Raw genomic sequence first — 23402 nt, forward strand, 5'->3', positions numbered from 1 at the left:
TCTGATGCCTCCCGGACACCTCCCGGAAGAGGTGTTTCGGGCATGTCCACCGGAAGGAGACCTCGGGGCCGACCCAGGACACAATGGAGGGATTGTATCTCTCTTCTGGCCTGGGAACGCCTGGGGGTTCCTCCAGAGGAGCTGGTTGAAGTGGCTGGGGAGAGGGTTGTCTGGGCTTCCCTGCTGAAGCTGCTGCCCCCGTACCCCGGACCTGGATAAGCGGGAGACGAAGACCCCCGGACCCCGCACACCCTGGAGTTCAGTTAAATCCATCATGAAAAGATGGCAGGAACATGGCTCAAGTGTAAATCTGCCTAGAGTCGGAGACTTTGTGGAGTGGTCCCAGACTGACCACCTGCTCCTGAATGTGGACAAGACCAAGGAGCTGGTCATTGACTTCAGGAGGAAGAGGACACCAGCGGAGCCCTTTACCATCCAGGGCTTGGAGGTGGAAGTAGAGGACCAATATAAGTACCTGGGAGTCCACATGAACAGCAGACTGGACTGGAGGGACAACAGTGATGCTGTGGACAAGAAGTGCCTGAGTAGACTCTACTTCCTAAGGAAGCTCAGGTCTTTTAATGTATGCAGCAAGTTGCTGGAGATGTTCTACCAGTCTGTTGTTGCGAGCGCCCTGTACTTTAATGTGGTTTGTTGGGGGAGCAGCACCAGCAAAATGGACACAAGCAGGATCGACAAATTGATCCGAAAGGCTGGTCCACGTTGTTGGCAGTGAGTCGGACTCAACTTTGCAAAGGCATGTGAGAGACTTTGAGGTTGGCTGGAAGAAAGATCTGCGGAGCGACGAGACCAAAACGGAGCCTTGTAGATGCACAGTGTTAGGTGGACACGTCTGAGCATCACCACAAATTAAAAACGCAAGATTTCTGCATGGAGTCTGGTGCTAGTGCCTGCAAGTGAGAGAGACGTTACACGTGGAACAAATAGTAAGAAAACGTGTTGCTTTGTGTTGCAGATATTTGTTCAGTCAGTTGCTGAGCTATCTAACCATTGTTGTACGGTCTTTGAGGTAGTTTTCATTTTATGTCCTATCTGTGTTTTTCGGGACTTTAATGCAAATATTAAAATGAATTTTGTTGTGATTTCATGTCATGTAAGTGCTTCCATATTTGTCTTATTTTGGATAATTTTATTTTAGCAAATAACTGAATATGCAACATATACATTCAGATATGTGTTTTAGTGTTGCATGTTTAACAGAATATAATGTGCAATCGGTGAATGGGACTGTTTGTGAGTCCATGTTGTAGTTTTTAATGCATTTTTGTTTTTTTATTCTTATTTTGTCTTGCAATTTAGTTGTATCTTGCAGAAAGTGACAATTAAAGGCTTTAATTTCTAATTTCATACATGCAATGTGGGGTCCTGTAGGATATTTATGGTGCATAGTTGACTTTTTACTTCAGTTACATGTCTATGAACTTATTATAGATGTAAAAGACTTGGAAGCAATATATGGTTTTATTTGCAATACATATTCATAGTTCTGTGTTGTTTCGAATGTTCGTGTATGTTGTCATGGCTACGGAGGTGACGGAGAAAGGTGAACGGATAAGAGTGCACAAAAAGGGAAGAAAGGAGTGTACTCTGTAAATTGATGTAAATATTTTTGAGCGCCCTGTCAAAATGGCAACAAGGTATCTTTTATTTTATCTTCTGATGTTGTAGTGATTGTGATTGTGTCTGTGATTTATGTAGTTATATTGATTTGTATATATTTTTTGTTCAATGAACAGCTCTTACGGTGTTGGTGGATGTTGAATGGAACGGTATTAAATAAGCGAAAATCTACCGACGTCTCATCAATATCTGTAAAGTAAAACCATTGATTGACCGGGGACCGCTACAGTAAGAGCTTGATGAGCAAGAGTTTGACTCTGCTGCTTGCCACCGCTGAGGAAGGAAATCGCCGCTGCCGGCCGCTGTTACGGGAGGATATCACCGCCGCTCGCCGCTGAGGATATCAACGCTTGGCCCCGTTGCCATGCTGCACAGCGTCTTAGCAACGGCTCAACGGATAACGGACACAGCAAGTAGCAAAAGTTGATCTCACAAACATTAAAGAAGTATGGAAGACACTCAAGCTTCATCCGAGAGCCTTATGGACATTAATGGACAGATTGTTACTCTTCAAAAGGAAATTCAGGACTATAAAGGACTGCTTCAAAATGCGAGTGAAATTACGAGGCAGGATATCCGGCAAACGATACAGTGTAAAGAGAAGACGTTGGCTGCGCTACAGTGTAACGTCCAGAACGCCACAGAGGATCCTCGCCGCTCTGTGCGTCCCAAAGTCCCAACAGAAAAAATGCTTGCTTATCAAAAAGAAGAACTAAGTAAAAAGGAAAAGAAACTCATAAGCTTATATGAACAGTGGAAAATGCAAGCACGTGAAGCAAGAGAGAAACTTAAATCAGATATAAGTGATGCACTCATGTCATCACTTGTGGACATTTTAGAAAAGGAAAGAGATGACATTTTGAGACTTTACACTGAAATAAGAACTCACATCGCACCATCAGCTGATTTGAGGAGGAAAATTGATGCATGTGAAGCAGTGACTCATGACATTACCAAAGTCATATATGAAAGACTAACAGGCGTTAATGGAGATTTTAATGCTGAAGTTGAAAGAAATCGTCTGCGTGAGCTGCTAGATCGTGATTATGCAATCTCCATCTATGGTTCCACTGCTGCACCATCAGGAATCACTCATCATTCCTCATCTTCATGCATCGCTTTGAGACGAGCTGAGGCAGCAGCAGACCTTGCAGCAAAGGAGGCTGAGTATAGGATCGTACAAGAGGAAGGCAAACAAAAGGAAAGGATCAAGGCTTTGGAAGAACAACACCAGAAAGAACTTGAAATTCAAAGGTCTGAGCTGGAACGTCTAAAAGCTGAAAGAGATGTGGAGGCAGCACGGGCCAGACTAGAATCCTACAACAGAGAAATGGTACAGTTAAGTGATGCACAATCATTTAGAGTGGAGCAGATGAGCCCACTTTCAGCCCCCCAGCCCCCTGCGCCATACTCACCTACAGTGCTGTCGGCGCCCCCTGATGTTGCTCAACTAGCACAAGCTGTTCAGGACAGTATCACACTTAACAGACTTCCAATACCTGAGCCTACAGTGTTTCATGGTGAACCAATACATTTTATTGAGTGGAAAGCCTCTTTCATATCACTAATAGACCAAAGGGGCATTTCTGCCTGTGATAAACTGTATTATTTAAAAAGGTATGTCAGTGGTCCAGCTCGTAAATGCTTAGAAGGAACCTTTTTTAGAAATGATGAGCAAGCTTATCAAGATGCGTGGAAAAAACTAAATCAGAGATACGGCCAGGCTTTTGTTGTCCAAAGAGCATTTAGAGAGAAATTATCAAATTGGCCAAAGATACAGACTAAGGATGCTGAAGGACTAAGGAGTTTTGCAGACTTCATTAATGCATGTCAGCTAGCCATTCCCCATGTAAAGGGCCTGGAAATATTAAATGACTGTGAGCAAAACCAAAAACTGACCCAAAAATTGCCTGACTGGGCAGCTTCTAGATGGAACCGTCAAGTTACAAAGGCCCAGTTAGATGGCAAAGACTTTCCAAGTTTCAAGGATTTTGCTGATTTTCTGTTGCTAGAAGCAGAAATTGCCTGCAACCCAGTCACCTCCATCCATGCTCTTCGCTCTTCAGAGTTATCCAGTAACAAAGATAACCTGAAAGATACTAGGAGAAATAAAGCAAGTGTATTCAGTACTGAAACAGCTGTGCACAGTGACAGAACATCATTGAGAGAAAACATGGGGCCTCAATGCATATTATGTAAAGGCACACATCAGCTCCATAAATGCCCTGTCCTCATGGAAAAGTCACTGGAAGAAAAAAGAGAATATGTCAAGGAGAACAGACTTTGTTATGGCTGTTTAAAACAAGGCCACAGTGCAAAAGAGTGTCGTCGTCGCCTAAAATGTGACACTTGCTCGAAAAAACACCCAACCTGCCTTCATGATGACAATTTCTTAAAAAATATAACAAGAGAAAGCCAAGTGAATACATCAGACAACACGCAAAATAGCACATCAGAGACAACAACTGCTGTATCACTCAATGTCGCCAGAGAGGGACAATCAGCTAGTACCTCAATGATTGTTCCAGTATGGGTGTCAACTACTGTTAACCCATACAGAGAAAAGCTTGTCTATGCCTTGTTGGACACTCAAAGTGACACTGCATTCATTGATCAGGAAGTGAGTTGTGAATTACAAGTAAATGGATGTCCAGTAAAACTAAAACTCACCACCATGATGGGAGAAAATGCAGTTACAAACAGTGAGAGAATATCTGGTCTCCGTGTTAGAGGTTACAATTCTGAAAAACACATTCTCCTCCCTCCTGCATACACAAAGGACCATATTCCTGTGAACCGAGAACACATACCAACCTGTGAAACTGCCAAACGCTGGAGTCACCTATCACCAATCATCGATGAAATTCCACCACTCCTCAGTTGTGAAATTGGACTCTTGATAGGTTATAACTGTCCAAAGGCACTAGCACCTATACAAGTAATACTAGGCAAAGATGATGAGCCTTATGCAGTGCAAACAGAGTTAGGGTGGAGCATAGTTGGCAGTGAAACACCTCACCATGAAACAGACATGATGAACGGTCTCTGTCACTGCGTGGCTGTAAAAGAGATCCCCCCAGTAACTCCTATGGATGCAATTCGAGCATTAGAGAGAGACTTCAGAGAAAGCAAGGAAAATGAGAAAACAGTGTCTCAAGAGGATCTCATCTTCTTGGACAAACTTAAGGAAGGCATAAGAAAGGATGAACAAGGACATTATGAAATGCCATTGCCTTTTAAGGAAAGACCATACATGCCCAACAACAGACAGCTTGCAGAGATTCGTCTTAACCACCTCAAGAGGCGATTGTCTAAGGATGAGAGATACAAGGAAGATTATGTTAAGTACATGAGTGACATAATCAAAAGAGGTGATGCTGAGGAAGCTAAAGATGATGGATTTAGTGGCAACAAATGGTATATACCACACCATGGTATTTATCACCCAAAGAAACCAGAAAAGCTGCGAGTTGTATTTGACTGCTCAGCCAAACACAAGGGAACCAGTCTGAATGAGCACCTACTTTCCGGTCCAGACATGATAAACAATCTAACGGGCATCCTCATACGCTTTCGACAGCATCAGATAGCTTTAATGTGTAACATAGAAAAAATGTTCCATCAGTTCAAAGTTCAAGAGACTGATCGCAACTACTTCCGCTTCCTATGGTGGAAAAATGGAGACTTAAGCACACAACCACAAGAGTATAGAATGAATGTACATCTCTTTGGTGCAGTGTCTTCACCAGGATGTGCAAACTATGGATTAAAACATCTGGCCAAAGAGCACAACCTTGCATTTCCTCTAGCTTCACAGTTCATTGCCAGAGACTTTTATGTGGATGATGGAGTTACAAGTGTAGAGACAGTGAAAGAAGGAATTCAGCTGGCACAAGAGGCACGAGAAATATGCGCAAATGGTGGGCTCCGGCTACACAAGTTTGTATCAAACAGTGACTCTGTTCTAAACAGTATACCAACATCAGAGCATGCAACTGACATTAAAACAAAGGACCTTGCTTTCAGTGAGATGCAAATAGAGAGAGCACTAGGCATTCACTGGAATGTAGAAAGAGACTGCTTCACTTTCAACATCACACTGAAAGACCAACCACCTACACGCCGTGGAATATTATCCACCATCGCATCTGTATATGATCCTCTGGGATTCGTTGCTCCCTATCTCCTCAGTGGCAAAAAGATCCTGCAAGAAATGTGCCGTCAGGGTACCAGCTGGGACGATCCACTGCCTGAAGGTCTGAAACCACGGTGGGAGCGCTGGAAAAGGGATCTCATCAATCTGGAGAAAGTAAAGATAGCCAGATGTTATGTGCCTACTGACTTTGGAAAGGTGGAGAAAAGAGAACTGCATCATTTCTCAGATGCAAGCACCACTGGGTATGGACAATGTTCTTATCTGAGACTTGTAAATGGGGATGGAGATGTTCACTGTGCCTTCATCATGGGAAAAGCCCGCGTCTCCCCCACAAAAGTCTCCACTATTCCAAGGTTAGAGCTCACAGCAGCAACGGTCTCAGTCACAGTGAGTAACATGCTTAAAGAAGAGCTAACTCACGACACTATAGACGAATTCTTTTGGACAGACTCAAAGGTTACTCTTGGGTACATACATAATGAAGCAAGACGGTTCCACACCTTTGTCGCAAATAGGGTGCAAAAGATACGCAACAGTACAGCACCCCAGCAGTGGTTGTACATTTCCACCAAAGAAAATCCTGCAGACCATGCGTCCAGAGGGACAACAGTGGAGGAACTACTGTCATCTGAGTGGCTCACAGGTCCCAAGTTCCTGTGGGAAAAGGAAATATATCCTCCAGCCAAGGTGATTCTGGATCTTCCAATAGGAGACCCAGAAGTAAAAAGGGTTCAAACATTCTTAACAAAGACTACTGCAAAAGTGAGTCTGTCTGACCGCCTCGTGAAATTCTCATCCTGGTCTAAGGCTGTCAGTGCTGTGGCTCGTCTCAAACGCCGACTCCTGAAAGACAAATCAAACACTCACTCTACAGTCAGTGAACGACAGAACGCAGAACTTGTGATCATCAAAGACATACAAAAACAAGCATACACGGAAGAAATAAAGACATTAAAAAATGGAAATCTATTACCAAGGAATAACAAGTTGCATCCCCTTGATCTCTTCCTGGACAGGGATGCTGTGCTCAAGGTGGGAGGAAGACTGCGCTGCTCATCCCTTCCTAGCTCAGTAAAGCACCCAACAGTCATCCCCAGGCAGCATCATGCCACAAAACTTATAATTGCACACTGCCATGAAAAGGTTAAACACCAGGGCAAAGGCTTTACCATCAATGAAATCCGGGCCAGTGGCTATTGGATCCCGGGTTTAAGTCAAGCAGTTGCATCCTACATTCGTCAGTGTGTAACATGTCGGAGACTAAGAGGACATGCAGTAGGGCAAAAAATGAGTGATCTCCCAACAGAACGGATGGAATCTTCTCCCCCATTCACATACTGCGGGATGGACTGTTTTGGCCCTCTCCTGAGTAAACAAGGTCGAAAAGAGCAAAAAAGATATGGCTTACTCTTTACATGTTTCAGCTCTCGTGCTATCCATGTCGAAATGATAGATGATTTGTCAACTGATGCTTTCATCAACGGTCTACGTTGCTTTGTGGCACTGCGAGGCTCAGTGAGGCAAATTAAATGTGATCAAGGCACTAATTTTGTAGGAGCCAAAAATGAACTGAGAGCAGCTCTACAAGAACTGGACGTTGAAAGACTGGCAACCTTCCTTGCAGAACAGCAGTGTGATTTTGTGTTCAATACACCTCATGCAAGTCACGCAGGTGGAGTGTGGGAACGACAGATCAGAACTGTAAAAAATGTGCTCAACTCCACACTCTCTCTCTCACCTGGAAGACTCAATGATGCCTCCTTAAGAACTCTATTATATGAGGCTTCTGCTATTGTAAACAGCCGTCCTCTTACAACGGATAACCTGAATGATCCGAACAGTTTAGAACCACTCACTCCAAACCATCTAATTAACATGAAAGCTGTCACTACACCTCCTCCCCCAGGCAAGTTCATCAGAGAAGACTTATATGGCCGAAAAAGATGGAGACAAGTACAATATTTAGCAGAACAGTTTTGGAGCCGGTGGAAAAAGGAATATCTACACAACATCATGCTCAGACAAAGATGGCATGCGACCAGGAGGAATCTTCAAGTGGGTGACATTGTAATGGATACAGAGGAACAGCTTCCAAGATCAGACTGGAGACTCGGACGAGTCTCAGAGACAGTGAGAGATGATGATGGTCTTGTAAGAAAGGTCAAGATATGTTTAGGAGATAGACAACTGAACAGAAGAGGCGAATGCTTGAACAAAGTATCCTTGGTAGAACGTCCAGTTCATAAATTAGTTCTACTAGTAGAGGCCTCTTAAGTGAGCAAAAAACAAAACAAAACAAATCTGTTGTATTAATGTATTTACTATTTATTTTATATGAAGTAATTGCACGTAAAAATTAATAGTGTTTTATGTTTTGCATATTATATAAAACACTTATAATTTGGTGGGAGTGTAAAAGACTTGGAAGCAATATATGGTTTTATTTGCAATACATATTCATAGTTCTGTGTTGTTTCGAATGTTCGTGTATGTTGTCATGGCTACGGAGGTGACGGAGAAAGGTGAACGGATAAGAGTGCACAAAAAGGGAAGAAAGGAGTGTACTCTGTAAATTGATGTAAATATTTTTGAGCGCCCTGTCAAAATGGCAACAAGGTATCTTTTATTTTATCTTCTGATGTTGTAGTGATTGTGATTGTGTCTGTGATTTATGTAGTTATATTGATTTGTATATATTTTTTGTTCAATGAACAGCTCTTACGGTGTTGGTGGATGTTGAATGGAACGGTATTAAATAAGCGAAAATCTACCGACGTCTCATCAATATCTGTAAAGTAAAACCATTGATTGACCGGGGACCGCTACAATAGATGTCCATAAATTAATCGGACAGCGAGTGGAAGCAGGGGAAAGAGAAAGCAACGCGATAGCGCCTGATAACTAATATCTTTCTCCAGTTTATACAAGCCGAATACTAAAAGGCTCCACCAGGAAGAAGTGACTGGTTTAATCGGGGTCTTTCTCTGGACAGAAACGCTGGGTTTCTCCCTTGGTTTCATGCTGACTCCGGTATCTTCCTCATCATCTGAGGGGAGAGGAAGCTGCAGCCTCCGGCCACTCTCTCTTCCCCGGCACCGAGCAAGCGTGGCTTCCCCGGCCGTCCACAGCCCCAGACGCAGCCGCTAAATAAATAAAAATGTCCGAAGAAGAACCGACCGCGACGACGGGCAAGGCGGCGGCGTTAAGGTAAATAATACCCCCCGACGGTGTTTTGTGTCAACCCCGAGTGGATGCTAAGTGTAGCTAGCCGCCGTAGCTAGCCGTTAATTCAAGCTAACGTCTCTGGTTTCTGTGGCGACCGTCACTTCGACCGTTGGACGTTACATCAACTCAAAGCGTTCAAGGAAATCGGTAAATTAGCGTTTATCCGGATTAATAATCGCAAATACAGCCATCAGGTCACGCTGGGTTCATCACTCGACAGTTATCGCCACATTTATCCATCTTGTTAAAAAATAAACATAATTATGCAGAAAATAAACACGTTACTCGTGTGTAAATAAAGCCTTAAATGTGTTATTTTTAAATTAAACAATGTAGTAATTGTTTATTTTTTCTGTTTAAGTGCAGGAGACAAACTTTAACGTTAGCCAAGAAGTTAAACATAATCTATTTAAATAACGGCGTTAATTATTTTTCGTTATTTTATACTTAACATTAAAATATTACAAGTTTTAAATGTAAAAAATAAGTAATGTGAAAAAAAAAAAATGAAATGAAAATGAAACAAACACAAATAACGAATGTACCGTTAACAGAACCAGAAAAAAAAATATGTCTTGCAACGAAAACATTAACCCAGCTTTTAAATAGTTTGTCCGTTTCGTGACTTTTTCATCTTTTTAACGTGACATTTTTTACGTAACGTTACGAGTAGCAGGGGCGTGTTAGCTTGCGGCTAACGTGTATTGTTGACATTAAAAACACTGCTACATTTTTCCGTGTGAAGTGAGCCTTGCGGCGTTCAAATAAGCTCGGAAATTTGGGACTTCAAATGCAACGGCTCACATGTCATCTGAGAAATAAAGTGAACAGAATGTAAACAAAAAATCAGAATGGGAGAAAAGGGAAATCTGGAAATCGGGAAGAATTAAATAAAATTAAAATATATTAGCTAATTTAATTATTTATGGTATATGATTTACCCAAGCCTTGTAAAAAAAAAAGTGTTGTATGAGTGGAAATAAATAAATATCTCTTCAAAATCACGAAGAGATAGAACAAGCAGCAGCCACCAACGCAAAGTGAATGGGTGAAACTAGTGAGTGAAATGTGTGTTATGGAGCAGCTGACTCATAAGCTAAGAGCAGAGCAATGTCAGATGAAGTGGGAAATAGACAAAAGTCTGGTTTACAAAGAGGAATTGTGCATTAATGTGTCACATAGGTACTGGTAGTGTGTGTAGATTTGTGTTTATATGATGCATAGTGACTCATAGGGGATGAGAGGGGTCTGCTGCAATCTTTACATCCCACCCCAGAGTCTGAGAGCCGATCCATAATACATTATCAAACATGTAGGGGAAAAAAAACCCCACAACAAACAGGAGAGGAGGAGAATGGAAGGAAAAATAAAATGGGGAACAGTTTAGTTTTGGACGGATTGGAAAGGAGGATTTTTGTATAGGGCTCTCCAGCTGATGGTTGTAGATCAGTAAAAAAAACAAAAAAAAAACATTAAACTTTGTTTCTAGGAAGCGAGTGGCCTCCTGTATTATGTCAAGGACCACTTAAAGTGCTTGTTGAAAGGACAGCACAGAGTCCAAGTGGTCATACTGCCAATAAGCAGCATGATACTTTAAGTATCTTCTTTAATAAAACCAAATATAAATAGAACTACAACAACCAAGGACTAATCCATAATATTACCAGCTTTCTTAAATTGTGGTGGTTATTTATTGCTTTAATCTTCACCACAGAGCCTTAAGGATCAAGTGACACTATATATATTATGTATTTTTATTTAAAGTAACCCTCCAGGGATTGCAAAACTAAAAAAGGCACTGCTAGAATCTGCTTTAACTATTATGTATTTAGTTCCAAAATACATATAATAACTTTATATTCTTCTCTGAAGCTGTTTAGATAATATTTTTATAAAATGTAATGCATATAAGCATGTGGCCTTTCAATATCCTTACTTTATTAAATTATATGGTTATGGTTTTATAATTGATAGTCCACAGTCTTTCCAGATTTATTTCCCATTTCCCGCAAACGCAGCACAGCCAGCGTCACTATCGTTGGAACATGTGTGCCCAATCATATGCCTAGAGGATGCTAAGGCCCGCCCACTTCCTCCTGCTACGAGTCGGGGTTGGCCAAAGGGCAGCTCCAGTTCCTGTAGTCAAAAAGCACGTTGCTTTGACAGAGAGGAGGAGGAAGCTGCTGTTGACTATTTTAATCATCAGATTAGGCTGCTGGCTGCTCTGACACCATGCCAACTCATGCCAGGTGAGATCCACAGGATAATATCCTGCAGTGTTTTCAACAGTGAGCAGTTCTGCTGTTTAGGATTTGTATTTACATCACAGCCAGGCTATGAATGGGTTGATTAAAGGCAGTGTAAATAAATGAAGCTAGGATGATTATTTCTCATTGTGTCTTTGTTTTGTGAAAGTTGGTTACCGCGTTACCAAGACTGTGTGTGGTAAGGAGTAGACTTTGTGATATCTTCTTGCTTGAAATTTCTGCGGAGAGGGGTAAAACTTAATTTAAAGTGACAGAATATCTTTATTTAAGGCATGAGGATTTATTATTTTAATGCCCAGGACAAAAAAGATCCACCCATCCTCTGGTTTTAAGCTTTTCATTGCTTTTATCTTGACTAATCTTCTCTCCCAAAGTCATAAAACTCACTCTTTCCTTACATGTAGAGAGAAGCGTGGGCCACTGAGGCATCAGCGACACATGTCTTCATCCTATCAAATGACAAGCAGATGTTTTGCAGCATCACAGCAGATTGTTTGTCTCCTCCGATCTGTGGGTGTCGGCATAATACAATAAGTTTTTGTCCCCACACAGTGAAAACACGCTCTTTGGGATGGGAAATCCCTTGCTCGACATTTCCGCCGTTGTGGACAAAGATTTCCTTGACAAGTAAGTCTCATGTATGTTTTCACCTCTCGTTTCCTATCCGAACAAAACTCATTATTTCATTTGAACTCTTTCCCAAAAGGTTTGGACTGAAGCCCAACGACCAGATCCTGGCTGAAGACAAACACAAAGCCCTGTGAGTTTAAAAACGTCCCTGGGACACCACACTACTATCTGACAGTGGTGTCACGCTAAGTGTTAAAATTGCGTCAAACCAAATAAGGAATAGGCCGGTCATTCATACCCCTCTACTACCATCTTGACACTGTGAGCCGTGCCAGAAATAGCCGAGTAGTAAATCAACCCTTGACGCGCCCACATATTTCTAATAGTGAATCTGTTCTGATTTATATGTAGAATTCACCACAGGCTTGTCGTAAATGGTAGACATGCTCAGGTGTTTTAATTGCACGTTTAACCACCATGGTTATTCATTTATTCAGAGGTTTTTTTTCCCAAGCATGTGGGTTCTCCTTTCTCCCCTCGCGCCTCCTCCACATAGCAAGCGGATTCACCGGTAATTCAATAGCCTTCCTCGAAAACTTGCCCACATGTCTCTGAACCCTACCCTTCTCTTCTTCTTTTTAGAAAAGGGAGGTAAACAAAGACCTTAAAAAAGCAACAAGATGGACTCAAATTAAAACTGAACTCAGCTTTTTAATCACCCGCTGACCTTACGCCGCCCTTTTCCTGCTCCTTGATATAGTGCAGATGGTTTCTTTGCAGGGAAATTTGCCCGCGTTAATTTTAGTGAGGGCTTAAAAAGTGCACCATCTGCAAGTTAGACATTAGGTCTGAAGAACTGAAGTCAAAATTCCTCTTCATTTAGGATGTGTCAACATTAGTTATGTGGTTGCATTTTAAAAGAAAATAGTGTGAAAATTTTTGTTTTGTTTAGATATGATAATTAAAAGATGTTTAATATCTTTTCCAATCAAAAATGCCACTGATGGTTTCAGCTTTCCACTAGTTGTTCTGTTGTATCTGTGTACCATCTTGTTTTATAGAAATTTCCTGCTATTGGAAGCTATTGTTTCCAAGAATGATGAATGATATCTCCCAACAACATTTCCTTTGGTCATAAATGGATGATTTGGCTGCTGCTGCTGCTTCTGCTGCAGGGCTCTGTGGTGACTCACGGCTGCGCTAATAAGAGCCTCGTTCAATTTCCTTGTGATGGAGCTTATCAGACTCTGTAGTGTATGTAATATTCAGACATAGCCTGCAGCCAAATTGCCTCCACTTGGGCTGTTCTCACAAGAGTGCAACAAATGGCTTTTTTTTTTTTATTTTTTATTTTTTTTTTTTTTATAAAAGGCTTTACTTAACCAGGGTCAATTCACTGAGAGGAAAATGCTCTTTTAGAGAAATTCATTGCTTCACACTTGGACACATTCACACCTAATAGCCGGCCCGGTTGCATCTAGTGGTTGTGGCAACTATACTCCACATAGTGCTTAAAGGGGAATTGCCGTTTTTTACAACCTGGACTTTATTTCTGGCATAAAATACGGTTGTTTACTCACCCATATAACTTTGGTGTCATTTGGAGTTGTTCGGAAGATATTTAGCTCCAGTGGAGCACCGCGTATATCCACATAGTGGGAGTGACTGGGGCACCGAAACGCAGCCTCTAAATAACGCATTATCTGCCGCGAAACTCATTCATTTCACCAATATTTTATTATGATACGCTAGTGCTATTCCCCGTTGAGTCCGGAATTACCTGTTAACATCATCCGGGGTCTAGGTTTTGGACAACGACTTTGTTTATGATGGACATCCTGACCGTTTTGAGCCAGAGTATACGGATGAGGAGCTCGTTGAAAGGAGGATGCGGAGGCAGAGAGGGGAACGAATAGATAACAGGTAACTCCAGACTCAACAGGGAATAGCACTAACGTATCATAACAAAATATTGGTGAAATGAACGAGTTTAGCGGCAGATAATGCGTTATTTAGAGGCTGAGTTTCGGTGCCCCATTCACTCCCACTATATGGATATACACAGCGCTCCGCTGGAGCTACATGTCATCCGAAGGACTAAAAATTACACCAAGGTTATATGGGTGAGTAAACGTGTTATATGCCAGAAATAAGGTCCAGGTTGTAAAAAAAAAAAAAAAAAATGGTAGTTACCCTTTAAAGGTTGTCCTGTTGAGTTTTCTTGCATTCATGGTTAATCACCAAAACTCATCTCGTGAACTCATCCATTCATTATTTTCTCCCCGTTCCTCGCTTCCCTGCTACTGAAAGCTGTCTCCAAACTAAAAAAGACCTCTACTAAGACTTCTCTAAAACGTCTTTTCATTTGCTCTGATCCAATAACATATAGTCATATTCTTACATTTCTGCACTGAACTAAGTTTTACCTTTATTATGTGACACAGATTGTACAGATAAACTCTGCAGCTGCTCAGATAAACAGACATTTTTTTTAGCAGTAGACGTAGAAAGTAGTTTTTTAATCTTCATTCTGCAACTTGGATTGTTCTATCGTGCATTAATTGGCATAAACCATGGCAAGATGAGCATTTAGGGGAAGAATACATGCATAATTTTCACTCTCTGATATTATATTTTGCTATAAATTTGAGCCAAATACAACAACAAAAAGTGAGAGATGAGTACTACGTACCAAGGTTTACAGTAGATACATGCTTGCGTTTGTTTTTAATAATATTAGATTATTGATTTGACAATAAAATATCTTAAAGCTGTAAAATTCTTAATGTGAAGTATGAAAATGTGTTTGCCTGTATTCTGTTTTAGAAAGCAGAATATTTCCATGAAGTTTCAAAGTCATGCACAAACAAGGAAGTGAATTTCTTCATTTTTAATTGCCACCAAGTGTATAAGTTTATCGTGAATGGCGGTGCAGTAATTATAACGTGATGCAGTGTGAATACAGATCAGCGCGTGAGATCGTTTGTACCTTACAATAGGCTACCTTGTCGGGTCTTGTTACTCGACAAAAGGACACATGTGACCTTGGGCGGCAGCGGCGGCGCAAAGCAGCATCATCAGCATTGTTGTTCTCCTTCAGCACAAAGGCAGCGGTGTTATCTTTAGCCCCACAGACACTGTTCTCGCCACATTCTGCACAAGGTCAGGGCAGGATTAACATGCCGCTTTGGTGGTTAATTCCCAGCACAATGCATTTCAATGCATGTCCCCGTCCGATGCCGCACACGCTGGCGTGCTCGCCATCATGGCCGTTAATTTATATATGTCTGAATAAACATCAGCCACAACATTAAAACCACTGACAGGGGAAGTGAATAACATTTAAACCATCTTGTGACAATACAGTGTTCTGCTGGGAAACTTCTGGACCTGGCATTCATTGGTGTGGATGTTACTTGTAGCACATGTAGCACCCACCTAGACCAGACCAGGCACCCCCACCCCATAGCAATGACACTCCTTGATGGCAGCAGCCATCCCCAGCAGGATGCAACCACAAAAACAGTTAGGAACAACTTAAAAAAAAACATGAAGAACAGTACAAGGTGTTGACCTGGCCTCTAAATTCACTAGATCCCAAACTGATCAAGTATCTGTGGGATGATCCAAAGAGGCCCCTCCCCTCAAAGGCCCCCACTAACAACATCCTGTTGCCAGACACAACAGGACACCCTCAGAAGGCCCATGTCCATTCTCTGATGAGTCACCACAAGGGAGACCTGCACAATATTAGGAAGGTAGTCATAAAATGTTTTGCCTGTGCATGTTATTAAAAGCTTTAGCTTAGATATTAGCCACAGTTAAAGCTGGTGTGCCATCATATAATGTGTAGGGAGGTAGTTCACAAAGTCCTCAGCCTGTGGAAAAAGAAGAAGAAGAAGAGCTGTTATGAGAAATAACTTTATAACACCTCAATAGACTCCCAAGTCCAGTCGACTAACACTCTTGTCGTGCTATTGAATCTACAACGCTGTAACGCAATTCTTTTTTTTCTTTTTTCTTCTCCCATCACCCTGGTGGGAGAGACAGATCATTGGATGCAGTTCACTGTGGCCGTGCCTGAATTCAATTATCTAGTCACAGCAGAGCCCATATAATCCTGTTGTGGCTAAGAAATTGCCTGCTGTACAGTAGAGACCATCTACATCCTCCTGTAAGAACTGGCTGGGGAGTTGTTGTTGTTGTTGTTTGTTTTTGTTGAAGTAAGCCACAGAAAAATTCACTGATTTATACTTGTCAAATCTCAATATGATAGTGAGTTGCATACACCGGTCAGGCATAACATTATGACCACCTTCCTAATATAGTATAGGTCTCCCTTGTGCCTCCAAAACAGTTGTGACTCATCAGAGAATGGACATGGGCCTTCTGAGGGTGTCCTGTGGTGTCTGGTAACAGGATGTTATTAGTGTGTGTGTGTGTGTGGGGGGGGGGGGGCTTTGAGGGGAGGGGCCTCTGTGGATCATCCCACAGATACTTGATCAGTTTGGGATCTAGTGAATTTGAAGGCCAGGTCAACACCTTGTGCTGTTCTTCATGTTTTGTTTTTTTTGAGTTGTTCCTAAACCGTTAATCCATCAACCGTGCCATCAAAGAGTGTCATTGCTATGGGGTGGGGGTGCCTGGTCTGGTCTGGTCTAGGTGGGTGCTACATGTCTAAGTAACATCCACACCAATGAATGCCAGGTCCAAAAGTTTCCCAGCAGAACACTGAGCTGTCACAAGATGGTCAATGTTATTCACTTCTCCTGTCAGTGGTCATAATGTTGTGGCTGATCTGTGTATATATTTGATTGCAATTTCAAGACATTTATGTTGTCTTGAACAATATCTTGATATCTGATTTGTTGTTTTGCATTTACAGGCTACATTCTTGTAAAAAGAGAATTAAGAAATGCAGAACATCTTTCCAACTGTTCATAGCCGCCTCTAAGTTTTCTGTTTAACTGTAACCTCAAACTATCAACTTGAAGTGATTTAATCTCCTGAATCTCCTCCCTCGCTGCTCTCCACACACACACCAGCTGCTTCTTCTCAGAGCTTCACTCGTGGTCTGCAGCGCGGCGGTTCATAAGTTCACGTTTCTGTGAGCGCACGGCTCTTGCGCTCCCTCGCAGCCTTTTTATTTCGCTATAACATTCCCCCTCTGCGGTTAGCGAGCTGCAGTTGAAAGAGCTCCTTTGAGCCCATGCAGAGGGGGCTTGCTTGAGGTGTTTTGAATTCGAGGTTTGAGAGGAAACCCGACTAACCAGAACGCCGCCTGCGACTTCCTGCCTGCTTCCTTAGACGTGCTTAAATCGGCGATATTGTCAGGTTTCTGTCTTTTTGCAGCTGCTGCCACCATCGTGTGGCTTGACATAGACGTCGGGGAGTTTATCTTGCAGCTTTTTAAGATTTGAGCCACATGTCTTCATTTCAAATGATTAAATTGAAGGTATACTCTTAGTAAAAGTGTCTTATTTAGTTTTCACTGTTAGTGTTTTATATCTGATTTGATATTAGTCTTGTTACCAGCTGATAAATATTCAGTTTTAACCTTTGAACCCCTTTCATAATGTTCAGCACTGATGTGTGGGATCGAGTGGGGCATGCGCCTCGTACGTCCAGCAGGTGGCAACAGTCGCCTGCTGTTTCTACCCCGAGGGGCCTCCATAGGGAACAACATGTCAACAATAATGAAAACACGCCTCTTACTGCAGGAGATTACAATGTGGGCAAATAGACGTTTTATTTCAGGATAACTAGGCGTTACAGGTTGTTTAGAGCACGCCTCATTTCATAATTCACCATCCACCCGAACCCTCCTGGGCTCGCTAAGCATATCATATTAGAGCTAATAATTATTAGTGTGTCAAATGAGTGAGTCATTGTTACACTGAGTGTATTGTCACCTCGGATGGGAGGCGGCGCGAGGGGGGGGGGGGGAATCAGCTGGCTTGTGAATATTAGTGCTGTTCAAACATTTGTTTTATGACTCCCTCTGTCCAATGATAATTAATTGTTTACTTTCTCATCTCTGGATGATGGCGTGACTCTTTTCAGAGGTTGTTTGCTCACAGCAATTAAGTTCATCAGTGCTCATCCTCTCGCCTCCTCCCTCTCCGCGCAGCACCCCCCCACCCCCCCTCGCCCCCGCTCCCTCCTTTTCTCTGTTTCTCTGTGCTAAATGCAGATTAGCAGCGTCACAATCGCATCCAGAATGAGAGTAAACTCCTCATTATGCCGTGTGACCCTCTGCTGCATGAATAATTCAGGGCTGCAGCGTTAGTGGCTGGCTGTTATTAGCATTCCGGATGGCGAGGGGGGGCAGGGGGGGGGGTGGCGATGGAAGAGAGGAAGAGGGGTGGGAGGCTCGTATCACTGACGGGGCTGACTCAGGGGGATCAGTGCTGGATTGAGACACACATCACACACACATCATCACACGACACGGGAGATCAGTGGAGGTGCCTCTCCACTCGCACGCCCCGCTGTCTGTGTACATCTTACGCACCCCTGCTGCTGCCGTGCAGCTCAATCTGCTTACTGGGAAGAACACAACAAAGGCCTCGCTCACCGACTACATGCTAAACACTCCGGCTCCTGGGTTTGTGTGTGTGATAGATTCTGCTCTGTAAACACACTTGACTCTACCCCTCTTTTTTTTTTATATATATATATATATATTTTTATGTTTTTAATATATAACGAATCGTGAGTGCTAGAAACCCCCAGTGGAGCAATCCCGGTGTGTCATGAGGAGAAACACTCCTCCTTGTGTGTGTAAGTGTGTGTGTGTTTGCGTGTGCTCACATGCAAGCATGCGTGCTGAAGCTGCATGTGCCTGCCATGGTGCCACTTCACTGGATGTACTCATGCTTGACTGAGTGTGTAGACACATTACAACACCCCCCTCCCCCCCCCCCTTCCTTTTTTTTTTATTTCCCAGCTCCCATGTCTGTTGCTAAGGCTGAGTGCTGTACTACAGTACTTAAACTAACCTCTGCTGGCCCGCTGGAGGTTTGTCGGGGGGGGGGGGGGTCAGCGCGTCAGGATCCCCTTGCCGCTCTGGACAAAGGTCACGGGCCTGCATCCATCAGCCGACCTCTGAGCCAAAGAGAGAGTGCAGAGATTAATAGCACTCAACCGGTAATTGAGACATCAGAAACATGTTCAGCCGCCAGCCGTGCCGCCGCTCTCGATGTTTTATTGATAAGCATGAATCTTGACGATTTGGGGCACTTGCATAAATCCGGAGTTGCACTCGAGCGTGAGAGATGTGCACCGAGACCCGGTGAATAATAAAGCGAGGCAACTTTGCAAATAACCGGAACAGAAGCCGTCTTTTTTTTTTGATGGAACAGGTGAGCGTGCCACGGCGCAGAGTGATTTCTCCGCGTTCGGAGCGTGCACGCCGCATCATCAGAGGCGGCTGATGCAATCATAATTAAGGCTCGCCGGCGGCGGAGGAGCTGCAAACGCCTGCTCCTCTTGTTGGTGGCATCTGCCAGCAGGTGGTGCCAGAAGGAAACATCACAAGTCAAAGGGGGTGTAACAAATATAATCTACATCTCTCTGTGCATGTGTTGCCTCCCTCCCTCCCCTCCTTCCTCTCCCTCAAACTCCCCCCTTTTTAAAGAGCGTTTTATAATTAAAATGTGGGCGTCTCAGCCAGTACATACAGCGTGTTCAGTTCAGAAAAAGCATGCTCAGGGCTATTTTTAGTCATCTTTGATCCCCCAGCAGCCACACAGGAAAAAGCCACTGATGGCAGCAGCCCTCGTACGCGTCGGCTAGTTAGCATCCTATCTGCGCCGATCATTTCTCTGCACCTAGCCCGTGCGGGGGTAGAGATGGGAGGCCTGACTCGGTTGAGCAGCAACACTCCCCGTGTGTTTAAAGTTCACACTGGGCCATATGGTCCCCGCAGTAGGGGGTGTTGGTGGAATTATTCACACGGAGCGCTCTGAATCACCGAGATCCCGGTATCAACCTCCAAGATAAGGGGAACGTCTCAAAGGCTTTGTGCTCGGGCTTCAAATCTCAATCCTCAAGAGAACACCAGAAGCACCATCCTTGCTTACACACTCCCTCTTCCTTCCCACTCCTCTCTCCCCTCGACGTGTCCCTCCCTCTCCTCCCTCCTTCGTATCCTCGCACACTCTTGCACTCCCTTTCCCACATCCACACAGTACAGTGTGACAAACAACGCCACCCTCTGCAGCGCGAAGTCAAAAACCTGTGACATTTTAGAGGAAATAATATGAACTCATCCTCCATGACCAGATTTTGCCCCCACCACCTAATCCTTGAGTGCAGCCTAATTAAGTACAAACAGCAGTCCTCAGCTAATGCCAGCAAATGGGCTGCTGCTGCTGCTGCTGCTGCTGGTGCTGCTGCTGGATCGGCCGATTATTAAAGGGATGCACATTTGTTGTTTCTGCATTCTAATGCAATTACTCACCCATTATGACCATGTAATTGCGCAGTCATTAATTGTGCATCCAGTCTATAATGCAAATTGCGGCTAGAGTCGGGGCGGGCCTACGCGCGCAGGGGCAGGGCTTTTGTCAGCCAAATGGGGGATTTGCCCAAACTGGATTGAGATACCTGAGCGATGGCGATATCGTAATGCTTTTTGTGCGAATCAACATTCATCCCCTTACCGTAGTCTATTAGAAGATGTCAGAGGACGGGAACATGGCCTCGGCCGCTGTTTGAATCATGACTCATTTGTGTTCAGTACTTTCATGCGCCTCATTCTTTGCCATCTATTCCCATCCTGCCCTAATGTTCCACTGATAAGAATGTCCTATTCATTCTGCGTTCCTCGCTGGTTGCCACAGAGAGCGAGAGAGGGAGAGAGAGAGGGAGAGAGCAAGCGAGACTCTACAGGCATTGAATGAAAAGCACATCTATTTCTGAGAGGGAGCGCAAAAGCATGGTAGAAGATAATTATTGATTTGAAATAAGAAAAGATAAGGCTCAACCTTGAGGAGCCCGGCGATAGCGCGCAGAACAGAATAATTAATGGGCCTGTCTTGTGTCGGGACAAGCTTTCACACTGAGACGAGCGTATTGATTTTAAACAGATAAACTGCGTAACCCTTTGTGAAGGGTTTGACAAACAATTTAATTGGGGGGGAAAAAACAACAATATTCCTCACCCTTTCCATCTCCCTTTCATCACTTCCCCCGAGCTGTTTTTCCTCTGCCTGACCTATGGAAACAATTACTGTGCATCAGGCCCTTGTACTGCCTTCAGACTACCAAGGAAGCCTGGTGTAGGATGCACACACTGATTGGGGAATCTAATCAATGCTGGAACCTGTCTCCACTCCAGATGCCCGTGTTGAAACTGGGATTACCGAAGCCTTTTAGCCGCATTGGCCCCTCTCCGATTCTGTCAGGGAGACGAGAGAGAGCGAGAAGATGGATCTGCCTGTTTAAATGTACCTGGCTGCTGTAGTTGAAGCAGAGATAATTTACTGTTCCGGCACAAGCCTCCTCCTTCCTAATCCCCAAGGAGAGCAGCAAAGAAGCCCCCGTTCCTTCACTTCTCCCTTTGCCCTCCCCTGATTAGCGATAGGGGCCGTTTGATCATGTTTCCCTGCCTGTCCTTGTGATTTGTAAGCTGTTTAAACGTGAACGAGGCAATTAAATAAGGACGAACGGCGCGTAGGAGAGTGGGTGCCGCGGTGATCATTAACGATGAATTACCCTGGTGTGCACTCAAACACTCGGGAGGACTTTCAGGCGGACCACTCCCGAGGATCCAGATCCAATCTAGCCATTGATTAACAGAGACTTGTTCTTCCTGTGAAATCACTCGACGGGGATTTTAGGGCACTCATCCGGTCTTATCGAGATAGGCTAACATCAAAGGCGAATGAAGAGGGATTGGGTAAATGGGCTCGCCTTGCCCTCCGTGTAAGAGACTCAGACGAGCAAATCTTGAATTATTACCTCATGTAAATAATCTACTTGGCTTGTTTTTTTGGTGGGGAGGCGAGTGGGGAACTCATGAGTCACCGAGAACACTCAAAGTACTTTGGAAGCTCTCATATTTCCCTTGATGGGAAACAACAGTGGGGGCTCCATCCCTAGGAATGTAAACAACACGATGTTCCCGACTTGTGCGATCCGAGCCCAACACTTTGGATGTGTTAAGTCGAGGAGGCGTAGAGGTATTACTTTTTTTTTCGAGGGGGGCTCTCATATCCGCCGAATACAAATATTAAATCCAGTTGCCTAATTCTTCCAATTTGAATATCATTTGATTTAGGCTGAATAAATAAGTGCCGCTATTAGTCTCAAATTGGAAGGTTTGAAATTGAAAAATTGCACAGTGCCTTTAGTCAAGAGTGGTATTTAACCGGCGTGTCAGTGGCACCTCTCTTGTAAAAGCACATGTTGTATAACACAGGCTGGCCATACATTAGTGGAATGCACGGCATAGTTGGAATTGCTCCTCGGCTCAACAACACCAGCGCTCTTTTTTAAAGGCGGAGGTTACCGGCTGAGGACATTTTGTTCAAAACAATTTCTTTTTTTTTTCTCTCCTCCGCTCCCTCCCATCACCGAGGCGAGCTCAGGCTGCAGTAGATGGAAAGGGATTTTCTCTCCCCTAAATGGCCAAGGGGGCCGTTTACGGTGTCACTACTACGGGATCACATGATGTTTGAGGGTGTAAAGGTCTCGAGGCAGCTGCTCCTTTTCGGATGGGATTTTCGAGGCGTCCAAGAGCAGGGCCCCATGCTGTCTGCACTGAAAGGTGGAGCAAATACTTCTAGCGAGGGGGGGAAAGAAAAAAAAAAAAATCCTCAGAAGCTGTGTGTCTATTTGAAATGGGTTCTGGAGTCCCTCGGCTGCCTTCATGTTATAAACACCCACAGTGCTCAAATTCTTCTTTTGTCAAGGAGTCATAACAGGTGTCTCAGGAAGGATTTTTCTCCCGGTTAGCATATTTTCCACTTGCATGGAAAGTTTTTCTTTTTTTTTTTTTTTTTATTCTTTATTAGGAACATTCTGCCCTGGGTAGACCCCCTTGCCTTGAGACATGATATGCAGACTTTCTTTGAAGCAGTAAAGGTTACTTTCACACTCTCTCAGAATTCGGCCATGCCTTGTTAAACCAGGTTGTGTTGAAGTATTGAACACCTCTGGCCGACATATGTTGGTAAGCCGTGATGCGATTTGCATACAGATTACTCCAGTCTGTGGCAGGTTTATACAATAGACATGTTCAGCCTTAAAATTCAAGCTTGCCCCCTCGGAGTCATGCAACTTTTGACCTCCCGTCAAAAATGTTTGTTTTTCAAATCTGAATAAACAGCACCCCTTGGGATTACAGACATTTTCTCAACAACAGTTAATTTAAGATGAAATTACACACAGCCCCTTGGGGAGAAGTGTGGATTTGGATTTCCTTCGCAGATGTGAATACACCGATCAGACATAACATTATGACCACCTTCCTAATATTGCGTAAGTCTCCCTTGTGCCTCCAAAATAGTCATCGGAGAATGGACATGGTCCTTCTG

At 43.6% G+C, this 23402-nt stretch overlaps 1 protein-coding gene across 4 annotated transcripts in view; it reads left to right on the top strand.

Annotated features, from left to right (window-relative positions):
* The first annotated feature begins 8700 nt into the window (after positions 1-8700).
* The window catches only part of adkb (adenosine kinase b), a 119864-nt gene continuing 105162 nt past the window's right edge, over positions 8701-23402 (top strand). Inside the window, exons 1-3 of one of the 4 annotated variants that reach the window (XM_084567129.1) lie at positions 8701-9004; positions 11842-11916; positions 11996-12049. In XM_084567129.1, the coding sequence (XP_084423255.1) occupies positions 8955-9004; positions 11842-11916; positions 11996-12049 (179 nt within the window). In that variant the 5' untranslated portion in view covers positions 8701-8954. Of the gene's footprint in view, positions 9005-11197; positions 12050-23402 lie in introns of those variants that run through there. The other 3 variants (XM_084567130.1, XM_084567128.1, XM_084567127.1) reach the window with 3 other exon arrangements.

The sequence above is a fragment of the Chelon labrosus genome, assembly GCF_963514085.1.
Source record: "Chelon labrosus genome assembly, chromosome: 19".
Classification (NCBI taxonomy): Eukaryota; Metazoa; Chordata; class Actinopteri; order Mugiliformes; family Mugilidae; genus Chelon; species Chelon labrosus.